Source organism: Molothrus aeneus, chromosome 3, assembly GCF_037042795.1.
Source record: "Molothrus aeneus isolate 106 chromosome 3, BPBGC_Maene_1.0, whole genome shotgun sequence".
Lineage (NCBI taxonomy): Eukaryota > Metazoa > Chordata > Aves > Passeriformes > Icteridae > Molothrus > Molothrus aeneus.
In genome coordinates, this window is record NC_089648.1 from 4,548,235 (window position 1) to 4,562,720 (window position 14,486).

General features: G+C 40.7%; 1 protein-coding gene across 3 annotated transcripts in view; it reads right to left on the bottom strand.

Annotated features, from left to right (window-relative positions):
- EML6 (EMAP like 6) overlaps positions 1-14,486 on the bottom strand; it is a 93,191-nt gene that overhangs the window by 23,985 nt on the left and 54,720 nt on the right. For all 3 annotated transcript variants that reach the window (XM_066546061.1, XM_066546060.1, XM_066546059.1), the window contains exons 15-24: positions 13,868-13,973; positions 11,031-11,124; positions 8,233-8,333; positions 6,417-6,619; positions 5,119-5,230; positions 4,326-4,453; positions 2,889-3,030; positions 1,721-1,873; positions 1,342-1,473; positions 421-509 (exon numbers count right to left, since the gene is read on the bottom strand). In XM_066546061.1, coding sequence (XP_066402158.1) covers positions 421-509; positions 1,342-1,473; positions 1,721-1,873; positions 2,889-3,030; positions 4,326-4,453; positions 5,119-5,230; positions 6,417-6,619; positions 8,233-8,333; positions 11,031-11,124; positions 13,868-13,973 — 1,260 coding nt within the window. The remainder of the gene's footprint in view (positions 1-420; positions 510-1,341; positions 1,474-1,720; positions 1,874-2,888; positions 3,031-4,325; positions 4,454-5,118; positions 5,231-6,416; positions 6,620-8,232; positions 8,334-11,030; positions 11,125-13,867; positions 13,974-14,486) is intronic.

Consider the following 14,486-nt stretch of genomic DNA (forward strand, 5'->3'; position numbering starts at 1 on the left):
ACATTCCCATTTTTCCAAGCAGAGCATGATTTGGATACAAATCTCCCTGAAGGTTTTCTGAGGTGCTAAACATTGGCAATTTTGTAGTCATGTAGAATTACATGTCACAAAGAATCAGCTTAATGAAAAGCCAGGTCCTGCTGTTTGAAAGTGGTTTATTGCCCATATGCAAAACCAGGTGGCTTTGGGAAGGGGATTATGGCAAATGGCTGCTAATAAATAAACAAGAATAAATTTAGAGATACAAGCAGAAATCTACACATTCTGCCATTTACAAATGCTAGGAAAGACACTGTGGAATTATTAAGTAATTATAATTCTAACCATTGTAAATAAAGCATTATAAAAAAAATACACCATTTGAAGACAATTCTTTAAATTAATTTTCACAGTTAAAATAATTCAGCCCAGAATTCATACCTCAGCAATTCTTATAATATGTCTTTTCCCCCTTGGTGCTTCAAAAAATAGTTGTTCTTTGGCACCAGAATTGACTTGCAATAACTTTCCTGGATACAAAAGGAGAGTTTGTTATGAATCTTAATAATTATTGTGACTACTAAGAACTGTATTTTGATTGAGTGAAGAGATTTCTGGGGGTAAATTAAGAAATTATCCTCTAAGAGAGTGATTCATCGCCAAAGTAACACAGATGCTTAAAATCACTCTAGTAAGGGTCCTATACTCTGATTCAATGCAAAAGCAATATTTTAAATACCATCCAATATCCTTAAGAAGTTGCTGTTGCACAGCAAATCAGTTTCTGCTGATAGGGAACATTTTGCTTGTATTTCACCATCACACTAATGGAAGTAAAAAATAAATGCATTTGCTATTAATTTTCCTAATACTTTTACAAGGCAGCTTTGCCAAAAGTGGAACCTTTGCCAGCTCCCATCCTTTCTGCACTGCTACACTGGCAGAGCCAGCTCCAGTCTCAGCTGTCCTGGGATGGGAAGTTTGCTGAGCCCATGGAGATGCTGTGCTTGCTGCCACTGGCTCACACCACGTTTTGGGGCTGGCCAAGAGCAGGGACAGAGCTCAGGCACACAGGGGGCCCCACACAGATCACAGCTGCTCTGGGAAGGCTCACTGGCATGAGCTCATTATGGTTAATTAGCTGGGACCATCAAGCTCTAGCTTCTTGCAGGGATTGCCATGCAGAGCTCAGCAAGGAAAGGAAATTGGATACCAACAAATGTAATTGCACTGGATCCATGCAGTGCTCCATGGGGAAAAAGCATTTGCATCAGTGGTTGATCTCAATAACTGGAGGGGAACAATTTCCTGATATTCCATTTTATGGGCATTGCCAGTCTGTATCTCTGGCCAACACTTTACCTCTGGAGTCCCAGTCGATGTGGGTGATGTAGCTGGAGGCACCTTTGCAAATGCCAACCCTCTTGCTGGTAAGGACGTTGTAAATATCCACAAAGTTATCGTGGGAAGCCACAGCCAGGTACTTCCCTGATTCTGCAAGGAGGAGACACCCAGGTTATTAAAGGGTAAATTTAACTGATACTGGTGTGGTTTTCACCACTGCAGTCAATTCAGCAGGCAGGGCTGGGCCTGTTCTAGTGCAGCCACATGGAATTGTGAAGTATTTAATGCATGGAGCACACACAAAGCCAATCTTCCTTTGGGACATTCAACCTTGCCTAGACAAGAGAAACCAAGTGCAAAACAAACACTCCTCTTCCACCTTATCATGCGGTTGTACCTCGTGAAAACTTTATATCCGAGATCATCTCCTTCCTGTGGTGGAAAGAGACCATGTCCTCCACAGTGTCGGCGTTCACCACCAGGAAGCTGCCGTCGTTCAGCCCGACCGCCAGGGCTTTCCCGTCCGGAGAAAAGGCGCAGCAGCGCCCGCCTGAGGAGGCACATGGAAATGAGCCTGTCATAAAAGCTGGGGCTGAGAAAACCATCGGTGAACTGCAACTGAAAGGTTTCTACATCAACTATGTGATTTTAAAACGGATTTTTTATCTCTTGAAAAAGATATGTTACAGAGGGGTACGATGGACGCTTCGTTACAGGGTTGAGGACGATGGTTTAATCCCTTTTGAAACAGGTTTATTGCAAATACCACCTTCTAGCCACATCCTAAACACACCAATGACAGAAATAAAACAAAAAAACCCACCCAGAACACATACAGAAAGGAAATCCGGATGGAAAATTCAAAGATTCATTAAGGGCAGTGTACCTCTTCCTCAGCATTATTCCTGACATACTCTCCTACAGCTACCCTCATCCATCCCCAAGTTCACCCCTCCAAAACATTTAACTCTGTTTTCCCCCAGCCAGTTAAGGGTTCATGTGCTCCAGATTTGTCACTGAAAATGAACAATTTAAAATTTCCAGAGAGATATCAATGAATTAATAAAATAAGAGTGATTTTGAGAAGGCAGTATTTCAATATAGCTTATCTAATTTTATACAGAGGAGAGGGCAGGAAAAGTGTTAATTTTAGAGAAGTTGGTTTAACAGGTAAAGCTCATATTGACAGCAAAAGATGACTGTGCTCAAAATGCAGGAAATTGTACTCTTGTCTTTATAAGGAAATTTTATAATGTCAGCTACATACTGGCCTTAAGTATTCCTAGGCAGGAAAGTGATTCTGAGGTCAACTCATTCCCCTTGAAACTGGGGGAAAAGAGACTGAAGTTCATTTTATTATTATTCATTACAATAGATTAGAGTCCCTTTTCTTCCTTCCCTTTGCACTGACTTGACACATGCCAAAGCCAATTTATTTCCTGTGCTCCCAATTTCTTAACGACCGTGTCCTTTGCCTAGCCAATTAATTAAAGTGCCCCAGAGGCAGAGAGGGAGCTGCTCCAGGAGCAGGGGATCCCTGGATCCCCAGGCCAAGGCAGAGTTACCTTTTTTGAGTTTCCTGACTGCCAGCATGCGGTGCTGTGCCGAGAGCTCCCAGATTCTCAGCGTTTTGTCGTCGCTCACCGTGGCGCACACGGGCAGGAGAGGATGAGCTGCCAGGCCCCACACTTCCCCTTCCATGTGGCCCTGCAGGAAAGCATTCCACACAAGAGGAAATAATGCCTGTGGGGCTGGGTAATAGCTTCTAAACTTGCCCTGCCTCATTTTGCAAGTCCCAGGCAATAAAGCTGTGGGGGTACCAGTTGTTGGTTTCTCTGGGTCTGCATTGAAGGCACTTGAGATGGTAGCTCATGTTCAGACTCAGGTGTTTATTGTTTCTTCTCAGTAAAACAACATTTCTTATTTCACTGCTGTGAGTTGGGCAGCTTTTCATTAGAAGGCACAAAGTGGCCAACAATCTCTTGTTCCAAGGCCTTTTAAGACTGAACCATCCAATTAAGAACTGACACTTGGATTATTTCCCTTTTAACCCAATGACTGATCCCACAGAGCTGCAATGGGGACTTTTCTGCCCAATTACAAAATGCCACTCAAACCCATGGAGAAGCATGAAGAAGAAACCCAGGATGACACCCTGTGCCCTCCATCTTGCTTCCATCCACAACATACTAAAAATCCCAAAACCTCAATTTCTCACCAAGTGATTCACCTACACTGCTCTCTATAATCTATTTCACACTTTTGTGGATTCCAGTCTATTCTGGAGTTTAGGAAACTTTCTCCATGAGTGAGGGTCACAGTCAGTGCTCCCCTGGGGGTCAGGGCACCCCAGAGCAGACAGAGAAATATTCCCAGTGCCCTGGGTTTCCACATAAAGCCTTCACCATCTCCTCTCTCCAAAGCTTTCTGCATTCCAAAAGACCTGAACGTCTGCTCTGTCTCCCTAACCAATGTCTGAAACACTCTTCCATGTTCCCCTCCACTGTTACTGGCTGTAATTCCTGTTCTTCCAGTATTCTCCTTTCCAAACTTGAGTTTAATAGGGAAAAGTTACGCCCCAAACTGGACTTTATCCTGAAATCCTAATATTGGCTAATCCTCAAAGTTTATGTCCTTTTTTAGATCCTTGTTTGCCCAATAGACACATAATATTTTGTTTTAATCTTGCCTCATATTCTCAGTTTTCCAAGCTGTTAATCACTCTTCCTGCTTTTTTCCAGCTTTCCTTCAGCTTGCATACAGTTTGCTGGCACTGCATATCAAGGTTAAATAATTTCTTACTGCTCTCAATCTGCATCAGTGAATGAGTTCAATGTTTTATAAAACACAACCTCACACATCTTGGATATGCAGTCATGCAGGCAAGACAAATTTGAAGGATTACTTCATGTGATCAAAATTTACTGAAAAAAGAATACCAAAGAACCAGCATTTTTGTAAAAATACAGGAAATGGTTTGCTATGGGAGATCCATACAGTACCTGAACAAGCAGAGTCATAGGCCCACTTTTATCAATTTCAAGTATTTCTCCATTTTTAGTTCCTACCAGGATGTGCCCATGTCCCAGGCTGATGGCTCGGATGGAGGGGTTGTCTTCTAAAAGCAAACCTGAAGAATGCCAGATTTTATTTTTTTTTTTAATTTCATACCCCTTGCAGTTTATATATAACTCAAATCTGTTCAAAACCATGAACATGAGATAAAACTGCCTGATCAAACTGCCAGATAATCCATGGATCCCTTAGTACTGCAGAGAGGGGGTTTGTCTGTACTGTGGCAGTACAATGACTGATATTTCACTGCTTTAACAGTGACAAGGTCTGAGGGGCTCAGGAGTCCCAGCACCCCAGACCAATGCTGTGATTACATATGAATATCCCTTTCCACACTGAGGCCTGGGGTATTTAAAGGTCTTTCCACATCACAGGGCCTCTGCTCTCACCACAGGGAATGTGGCCAGCCAAGGAAACTGGACTGACTTTGGAACTGCCAAACTCAAGGCTGGGCACATTTCTCCTTAAAATCATTTCACCAATGAAAACAAAGCTCAATGTCATGAAATAGAGGAGGGACTAGCAGAACAAACTATAAATGACAAGGAATGCAATAAATACATCTTCTGTGGATCAAACCAGAATGTTCCAGCACAGAGTAAACAGCATGTTCCTGTTCCCTTTGGCTTCTGGTGGATGTGACACCCAGTCCCTCCCCTTTCCCTGCCATTTCCCACCCTCCATGCACACAGTCCTTACTGAAACACATGAAAGCAATACCTTTAGAACTAGCAGAGAGTGCTGCTCTTTTGATAGCATATGTCTTCAGACATCTCTCAAACATATCATCCCAAAGGGCCACAATTCCATCTTTTCCACCCGTCACAAAGCCCTGCGCAGCCACAGGAGGAGAGCACACACAAATGTCAGCACTCATGGGAGAGATTCAAAAGGACATGTCCAAAGGCACAATAAAGTCTCCCCTGCTTTTTATTCATGTGTCAAACTAAAAATACTGGAGTCTGTACCTATGAGGGAAAAATTCAAGTGGACAAGATGTGGAGTTGCTTTTCTAGGGTTATAATGATTTGCAACCATATGGAGCACACAGTGCTGTAAACAGGAATGCTGGACCAGGACATTTGCCTGCATGTGGGAACAGGGGATGGAAAAATGTGATTTACCCTTAGAAGAGGCAGTAGCTGGCAGTAACAGCTTCTCAAGTTATTCCAAATTCAATTGATTTAACAGATGCTTCAGCCCAAGTTCTAATAATGCATCAGGGACCAATTCTCTCATTAATTCCCTAGGTAGATTATCTGGGCCAAGTGAATGCAGAAGAGCATAAATAACTAACCAACAAAAATCTAAGTGAAGAGGATGTTCAGTGCCAGGATCAAACAGAAAAATTGATAGGAAAGCTGGCAACAATCAATTAGGGCCAGAAAGGATTGAGCCACGGGGATCTTAATTGACCTTGATATATAAAAATGTTAATAGCTAACATTCTTCTCATCCTTTACTTCTACAGTTGAAAACATAACCTCAAAAGGGATATTTCATTATCAACATTATATTCAAATTGCCAGGGGCAAAACTTTGTCCTTAGCTCATTTGTGTGATGCAAATATTTTGCCATAATTTTTTTCATAGATGTATTGATGCAACTGAAAGAGAATTTGTTTTCTGGAATACCTAACTCAAAACCCAAAACCTTTGGATATCTGAAGTCTTGACTAAGACACAATAATAATATTAAAAGATCATGTTTCATATTTTGGAAACTGGTAATGCATGAATATTTTTGGGATCAGCTTGAAGAGGCAATGAATGTTACCCATTACTCTCCTGTGGTTTACACAAACATGAAAACCACACTCTTGAGCAGAGTGAGAAATAAGTTCTGAATTTTCAGAGGTCAGAAAGCTGCTGGTCAGGTACCAGCACATGGAACAGGGTGCTTACAAACCCAGGTCTATCAAATAACAGCACTCATTCCTGTTGGCTTTGTTTAACCGCAAACACCTCTAAAATCCATCGGTACAACAAAAGTCAACGTGGAGGAAGGTGACAGATACCTTGTCCAGTGCATGCATGGCAAACACAGGTCCATCATGGGCCTTCACTGTCCTCAGCAGCAGGGTCTCCTTCCAGATGTAGATGTCCCCAGTGGCAGCCCCAGAGAACACCAGCTCCTCCCCGCGCCCGTACGAGACGCTCATCATGGTCTCCAGCTTCCCCGCGCTCCCAAACGTGCCCCGCTTGGAGGTGAAGCCTCCACCTGCAACAGCAGCACAGGCCTTGCTCTGCTTGGGCTGGAAAGGACAAATGTTTGACCCCAACATCTCCTGGGGCTTCCTAATAATGGAAATGCAGAAGCAGCACACAAGGGAAAAGCATAAAGAAAGTGAACCCAGCAATGACAGCTCTGGAGCAGATCAGCCTCAGGTTTGCAGACTGTCCTCCCAAGCCAGAGATAAATTTGGTGAGGAACTGTGCAAAACCAACTACTGCCATGTCTGGTGTAGCTATGATATTTTCTGAAAAATCCTTTCCTTAGGATTTTTTTCTCCTGAGAAGCTGAGAGGCCTCAGGAACAAACTGTAAGCAATGGTTGTCTGCTGCTGTGGAATGCAACAGGTGCATCTGGGATTGGTCTCATGTGGTTGTTTCTAATTAATGGCCAATCACAGTCAGCTGGCTCAGACTCTCTGTCCCAACCACAAGCCTTTGTTATCATTCTTTCTTTTTCTGTTCTTAGCCAGCCTTCTGCTGAAATCCTTTCTTCTATTCTTTTAGTATAGTTTTAATATAATATATATCATGAAATAATAAATCAGCCTTCTGAAACATGGAGTCAGATCCTCGTCTCTTCCCTCATCCCCAGCCCCTGTGACCACGGTCACAGCCTGGCAGGATGGTTTTTGCCCACAGCAGCTTCTGCCATGCTGCTTCTCTGTAGAGGTGACCACAAGCAGAAGATTGGTTTAGCTGTCCCCTGGCATCCTGAGCTTTTGGCAGCAGTTGGCAGAATAAATGGCAGGGTTTGCTCCTCCAAATCACCACAGCCTTGCTTTGGGTCAGAAAGCAGAAGGAGCAATAAGGTCATAAATCAATGCTTAGACAAAAATACGCATAAAATTACAAAATATCATTTGTATAGGTGGCCTTGTGTCAAGGCACTGTGGGCTTCACAGCTGACACCACACTAACTCCCCACTCCATTGAGCAAATCTGAATTAAAAATCACCATTTTTATTGCAAAGAGACTGTTCTTGGAGTAAGATGCTGCTTAATACACATTCCCACCATGGAATTTGGCAAACAGCAATGCAAGTCTACGTAATCACTGCAAAAATAACCTAAAGACTAAAAAAAAGCAGAAAAAATAATTATTTATCTGAGAGCACCTGAACCACTTGAATGCTTAAACTATGCTATGAAGTGTAGGAAGCTCTTAAAATGACCTAATTTTGAGTTGTTCTGAGTACTTGTGTAATGTGTACACAATTAAAAAGTCATGAAGAGCAAAAAATCCAGTCCTGAATAAAAAATGTCCTCAATCAGAACCTGATTTTCTGGGAGCCAAGGATGCTTGTTTAGGAGAATGCCTTAATATTATGATTAGAATTTAAACACAATTAACTGAAAATTCTTTCCAAGAAGGAAGGAATATTGTGACATTTGCTGACTCAGAGGTGGGTTTTAACCCCTTTAATATTTTGGTAACTGGCAAAGTTAGTTAAAACTTTAAAAAGTTAAAACTTAAAAGTTAGTCGAAAGTTAAAAGCTTAATGAATAAAACAAATTCTTAAACTGGGAATAGGGTGTTCTTGTATTAAAAATGTCCACAAATTCCCATGTTAATCAAATATAAAATATTCAATACAGTACCTGTTTGCTGCCAAAATTTGATGTGCTTCATCCCAACTGTGACTAGTCTGTCCACATGATGTGGATTACACTTCACTACAAATATTTTATCTTTATGGCCCCTGCAATAGAAGTAGATCTTTTAAAAGCTTGGCAAGAATGACTTAAGATTTCAAACTAATTAAATCATTGATATAAATCATTTCCCCATATAACAAAAAGTAGAGAGCCATATTTCTAATCTGCAAGGGCTTTGTTTTGGGATTTTGCCTCATGGAGCTGGCAGGAAGAATTTTGAGCACACACCATGTGGGGACTACAGAAATGTGGGGAATAAAGATCCTCTCCCACTGAATTTCAGTTCATTTAAATCATAACAAAGGAGCAGGCAATAAAGGTCAAGGCAATTAAGAGAAGACATAAAGGTCAAGATAAGTATTTAAATGGATGAGAACTCAATAAATATTAAAAGATACTCTGACAGGAAAAATGAGGAAGTGTTTAATCTGTGGGCTTCAAGATGGAAAATAAAATAATGAATTATAAAATTGTAGCAGTTCACTCAGCAGCACATTCACCTCCAGGTTTAGTTCTTGGGTAATTAAACTTATGCTTGTTGATGTATTTATGGGAATTTAAAAGCTTGGGTCTTATCAAAGGAAAAACTATTCCCAGGTGTAAAGCATTAATTAAATCCATGTCAGTATTTTATAAACCCCCCAAAGCAGGAAGTGTGAGCTTTTCATTATAATCTGCAGGTTTGTGCTAGGATTAAGTCACTTTTTCCTGACAGGCTCAGCAGATCTAGAAAATCACATGGTTCTGAAACCCCTCTGGGTCAGTATTCCCTTTTAGTGGGAATGTCTGGATGCAAACCAGTCCTGGCCACCTTTGACATCTGCAGCACATCATCCTGCAGAGCAGAGGTGTTTGGTTCCTTGTGATCTTACTCAACAAGGATTTTAATGGAATTAGACAGGAGGTAGGAGAGCCAGGACAGGGAAACAAGCTGCATAATTTAGCTCTGAAACAATTAAAGCAAATAAATAAGAGTTCTTAATATTGCAACAAAAAAAAACCCCAAAAACCTGAGAAGTCATGCTGAAATAAATCAGCCTAGAAAGATTAAGAAAAAAGAATATTCACAAAAAGTAAACATAAGTGCAGAATAGCCATAATGAGTGTCTGTATATGGTGAGTGGACACCTATTTTTCAGGTTTATATGGGTCCATATGATTGTAAGGAGATGTTCTTTCATTCTTGTGTGCAAAGGCCATATGAGGGCTTTTGTCTCTCTCTCTGTCCTCCTGTGCTCACCAGAACAGGGGAGTTGCCTTTAGACACTGCAAAAATTTAAACAATGGCTTAAATGGGAAGGTTTTAGAAGATACATTCATTATATATGAATATATTCATTATATATATATATTCATTATTCATTATTCTATATATATAGATATATTCATTATATATATATTATACAATATACCCTGTATATTTTTAAGATAACAGATGAGCAATAATAGATGCATTGGGTACATGCAGCATTACATGGTGAAAAGAACCCGAGTGCTCCATGTTTTATCTGTCCTGGGAGCACCAGCACCAGGTAGTGACACAGCTTATCATGATCTTGTTTTTAAAAGCTTAAAGGTCAGTGTGGGAATATAGAAAGTATTTCTTTGCTTGCAAGTCAAGCACAATCTGTCTGGGGACAGCAGAACTGGGATTGCAAAGCCCAGGAAAATGTCACGTTTTACAACACAGCCAGGGCTGTTGCTAAGCAAAGCCTCCGGCACGGATTTTAGGCAGGATTTAAACCCTCAGTGCCTAATAAACTGGATGTCTGAGATGAAATTGTACAGCTAACAGACTGTGGTACACACACATGGAGTAAAACACTGATTTCTTCAGTAATGGTACACTAACACTAACAGAGACTGCTGCCACCAGAAAATCTCATTTCTTCTGCAACACGTCACCATATAGTAATTAAATTACCTTTCACAGGCACTTTTTTACAGCCATACCAACGATTTCTACTGAGCAGTGCTACATTACATGCTTGCAGAGAGCACATGGAATTCTCTCCTTGCCTTTCTGGTACATGCATCCACCCTCACAGGAATTCTGCTCAGTCCTGGTGACCAGGGGCACACTTGCTTTGTGCAAGGCTGAGACAGAAACCAGGTTCTCAGACAGTTCAATTCTCCTACACTGAACAACTATTGTTGCAATCCAACAGTTGAGTATAAAACAGCTGAGACATGTCACTTTAAATTCTCTTCCCAATACTGGTCCCTTCAGGAAAGCACAAAGGACTCTTCACTGTCAGGTTAGTAGCTGAGCTTTCCATTGGCAATTGGAAGAGCAATGGCTCAGAAAAAGCTGGCTCAGAAGGAAGGCTGGATCAGCAGTGATTGAAATATATACATAGAATAGAGGGAACTCTTTTTCCTTTTAGAAAGTGATCTGGTTATTGATGGAACCCAGCACATCATGGAACACATAAAGGAAATGACACCTCTGGTGACTTCTGCCCTAAGCCAGGACACAAAACTGGAAGCAAATACAAACCACAGTGCCAATGTGGCTCTCCCAACAGCAAGGATAAGAACTCCTGACAGAAATAGTTCACATGATTTCCAAACACTGGGCTGTGCATCCCCAGGTTTTTAATCTGGGTGTGTTGCTCTGAAACACCATCCTGCTTTCAGAGGGGAATTCTGCTTTATTTCTTTGTTCATAGGAAAAATGTGAATGAGGTTATTCAGAAAAAAAGTAATCAGAGGGGACTTTAAACTGTGGGTATCCTTACCTGGTTGTTGCCAGCTTTTCTCCCTTTTTCCAGTCCCAGAACACAATGGCATGGTTATCATCCAGCCCCACAGATGCCAAACATTTCCCATCAGCTGCACAGAAGCAATACTGAGTGTTAAAGGTGTTAAGGCTTTAGCTGAAAATGTAACAGGCAATGAACCAAAAATCACACTGCAAACTGAATTTCTAATGTGGTATTATAAATGAAGCAAAAACAAACCCCAAACTAATAGTTTGAGAAATTGGAGTTCAGATCTTTCCCCAAGGCAGACACAAAGCATTCCTATGTGAAAGTTCAAGCAAAATAATGAGGATCAAACAAGGCAATGAAATTCAATTCATAAAGCTCAAGCACTCTAAATTCACGTTGCATTTTATTTGAAATATTTCTGATAGATAATGCTTCTTTTCTTTGCTTGAAATGGTGCAGAGATTTACCAGTGTACGAAATGTTCACAGGCAGGGTGATGAAACTATAAATATGATATAAAATTTTAAGGCTAAAAATAACTGCTGGCTATCTTCACTTTCACTGCAGGAAAGACACAGCAGGACTGATAATGAGAGAAAGGAAAGCCAGAAGAGAAAATCATCCATAATTCAACAGTACCCAGGCACTCTTGCCACATGTATAAAATAATGATAAACACAACCATCTCTAACAAAGTTTTAGAGACAAACTTCTGTGCTGACATTCTACAAAGTTTATAAAACTAAGCCATGATTATTGCAGCTAATGATAAGATAATTCATAGGGTGCAGGAGGAGCTGATCACCTGCCTGGCTTTTTTAGCTGCAGGGTAGAGACTGAACAAGATCAGTGACCTGGGAATGGGCTTCTCACAGAAATGAATGGTGTGAAGGACTCAGCTTGGGCATATTTGACTTCAAGAGGTAAAAGAGAGTCACTGGTATAAATTACTCCATCAGAATTACTGCAGAGTTCACAGGGCTGAGTAAGTTCTTACAGACTTTAATGACTGACCTTACTGGAAGCAAGTCAAGAAGGAGAAGGGGGATTTAAGAATCAGTAAGAAAGAAACAGGTCCAAGTGGAAGAAGCAGAATAAGGTAGGAAGAAATGAAGTTAAAATACAGGACAAGAAAACAAAATCGAGCTTATTTTAAAAATCCTCAAAAACCACAACAATTTAAACTTTATGCACTTGAAACAGGAGGTTTATGCACTAATATGGACTATACCCTCCAAACAATATCCCAAGGTATAAATGTTAAATTAGCCAGCAGAGGGCACAGCCAAACACTGCAGGAATGAAATGATCCTCTCAGAATCACAGTGTCATGAGAAGGGCTGCACAGGAAGGACCCAGCTTTCAGAAATGGGCAGCAGCTTATGGTTTAGAGAGAGAACTGGAGGAAAAGAGTCAGCTGCTGCATCAACTACAGCCAGAAAAGGTTGGGAGCTCCAGGTTTCTATCTTTAAGCTCCAAATAGTGTGATCTGAACCTAATTTTGAAAGCTCTGTTGTTAGGACAATGCAAATGCCCTGCACAGGGCAGTGCAGCCCCTGATCCTGCAGGGAGGTGCACATTTGGTGCAGACACACACAGGCTCAGTCTCTGTCCCTGTCCATGCCAAGAATCCCAGCTAAAGCCAGTTAGGAATGCAGTGTGTGCATTATTCTCAGGAGCAGGTCCTAAAGCAACACTGTAATGTTGAGTGGTTGCTACTTTTTAAAAGACATTCAGTATTTTTTTACAGATTTATGCCCACAGAATATTTGACCAGCTTATTCTTTACAGGCACATGGGTTCCAAGATCCAGAATATTCCTACTTGGACAGCAATTTACTGGGTGTTAAAAATGCAAACCACAAAGAATTTTCAAGTATAGGAATGTTTGTTCAATTAAGGATCTTATCAAGAAGTTTTTTGACATCTATGCACATTATCTAATACCAGTTAAATCATCCTTATCCATTTTTCTTCTTTCTGGCACTTTATCTCCTTTCAGAGTGAGCTTACAGACCACAGTGGGTCAGCAATTTTACATTTGAATTCCAGCTCTTGGATGAACACCAGGGCTTCTCTCCTGATAATGGAATATGACTGAGTTCCACAGATTTATCTTTGTGGAAGTCAAACTTCTTTTGTATAGTCTTGTCTTACAAATGTGATCTACATCCTAATGAATTCTTACCACATTTCTGGAGAGCAGAATATGAAATAAGCTATGTTTAGTTGAAAAAAAAAATCAGATCAAGTAGAGGATAGTTTAGATAAAGTAATCTCTTAATTTTTTTTAACAGAAGAAGTGAGAATGAATTTTCAAGCCCTTTTATGAAGATACAGAAGTATTTAAGTCCCCACCATATGGATGATATTCTTCAGTGCTGCACACAGGAATTATCCCTTGAAAACTGAGACAGCTTAGGGCAGCCAGCTTGGAAAGACAAGTGGGAGAGACAGCAGACAACTGTTTGTCATATTTACTTCTTCTGTAAACTCACTGAAAAATGTGGCAATTGTTAGCAAATGCAAAGAACTGGATGAGTGCAGAGGTGACATTTCCAACTCATTCATATGCTTTGAGTCACCATCCTGCCTGCTTGGAAATTCTCACACCACCATGTAGACAGTGACCAAAATTGCAACTGCACCCTTGGTATTACCTACTAGACACCACCAAAATCAATCATTGACCAAGTGACCAAAGGCCCTTGACTGATTTCACTACACACATTGTTTTTATCCCAATCAGCAAGCTTCCATGTAAAATTGGTTCTGGCTGCAATTTTACACCTCTTTGAATTAACATTGCCTCACAAGGATTGCTTTTAAATTACTCATTTAGATAAACATAGGCTGTGGCTCACCTGAAAAATCCAGTGCACACACTCCTCTCTGGTGCTGGCCTTTGAGCAATGATAAACATTTCAGGGTCTGGGTGTCCCAAACATGGATAGCAGCATCTCTTCCAACCTAGATCAGAGGGTTAATTGGGCTCTCTGCCCACAGAAGTTCAAAGCACACCAATAACAGTAATTAGCATTATCATATCTTTAAAACCCTACAGAGGTTTGTAATTTGCCCTGTTTTATCTTTTTCAGGATTTATTTTCTCATTCAGAGAAATATGAGTGGATGGTCTCTAAAACGATCAGTATTCATGGTATCATTTATCCTGATGTCTTGAAATATGTACACACTGAATACATCATATTCAGTACCAGATATCAGGAAAGTGCCCATCAGCTTTTATCTGAGCAAGGCTGTTGAAAGCTCCTACAGTACAAAAATACTGCAACTGAGTCATGGAAGTCCAAAACCTTCTAGGAAGGAGATAAAATACAGGTGCTGAATTTTACATGAGAGATTAAAAGTAAATATAAGACTTTTGAAGGCCACAGCACAAGACTGGCAGTGTTTATGTTACATAGGAATGGTTTCATAATCACCTCCAACAGTTTCAGCAGGGGAATAGGAAACAACACTC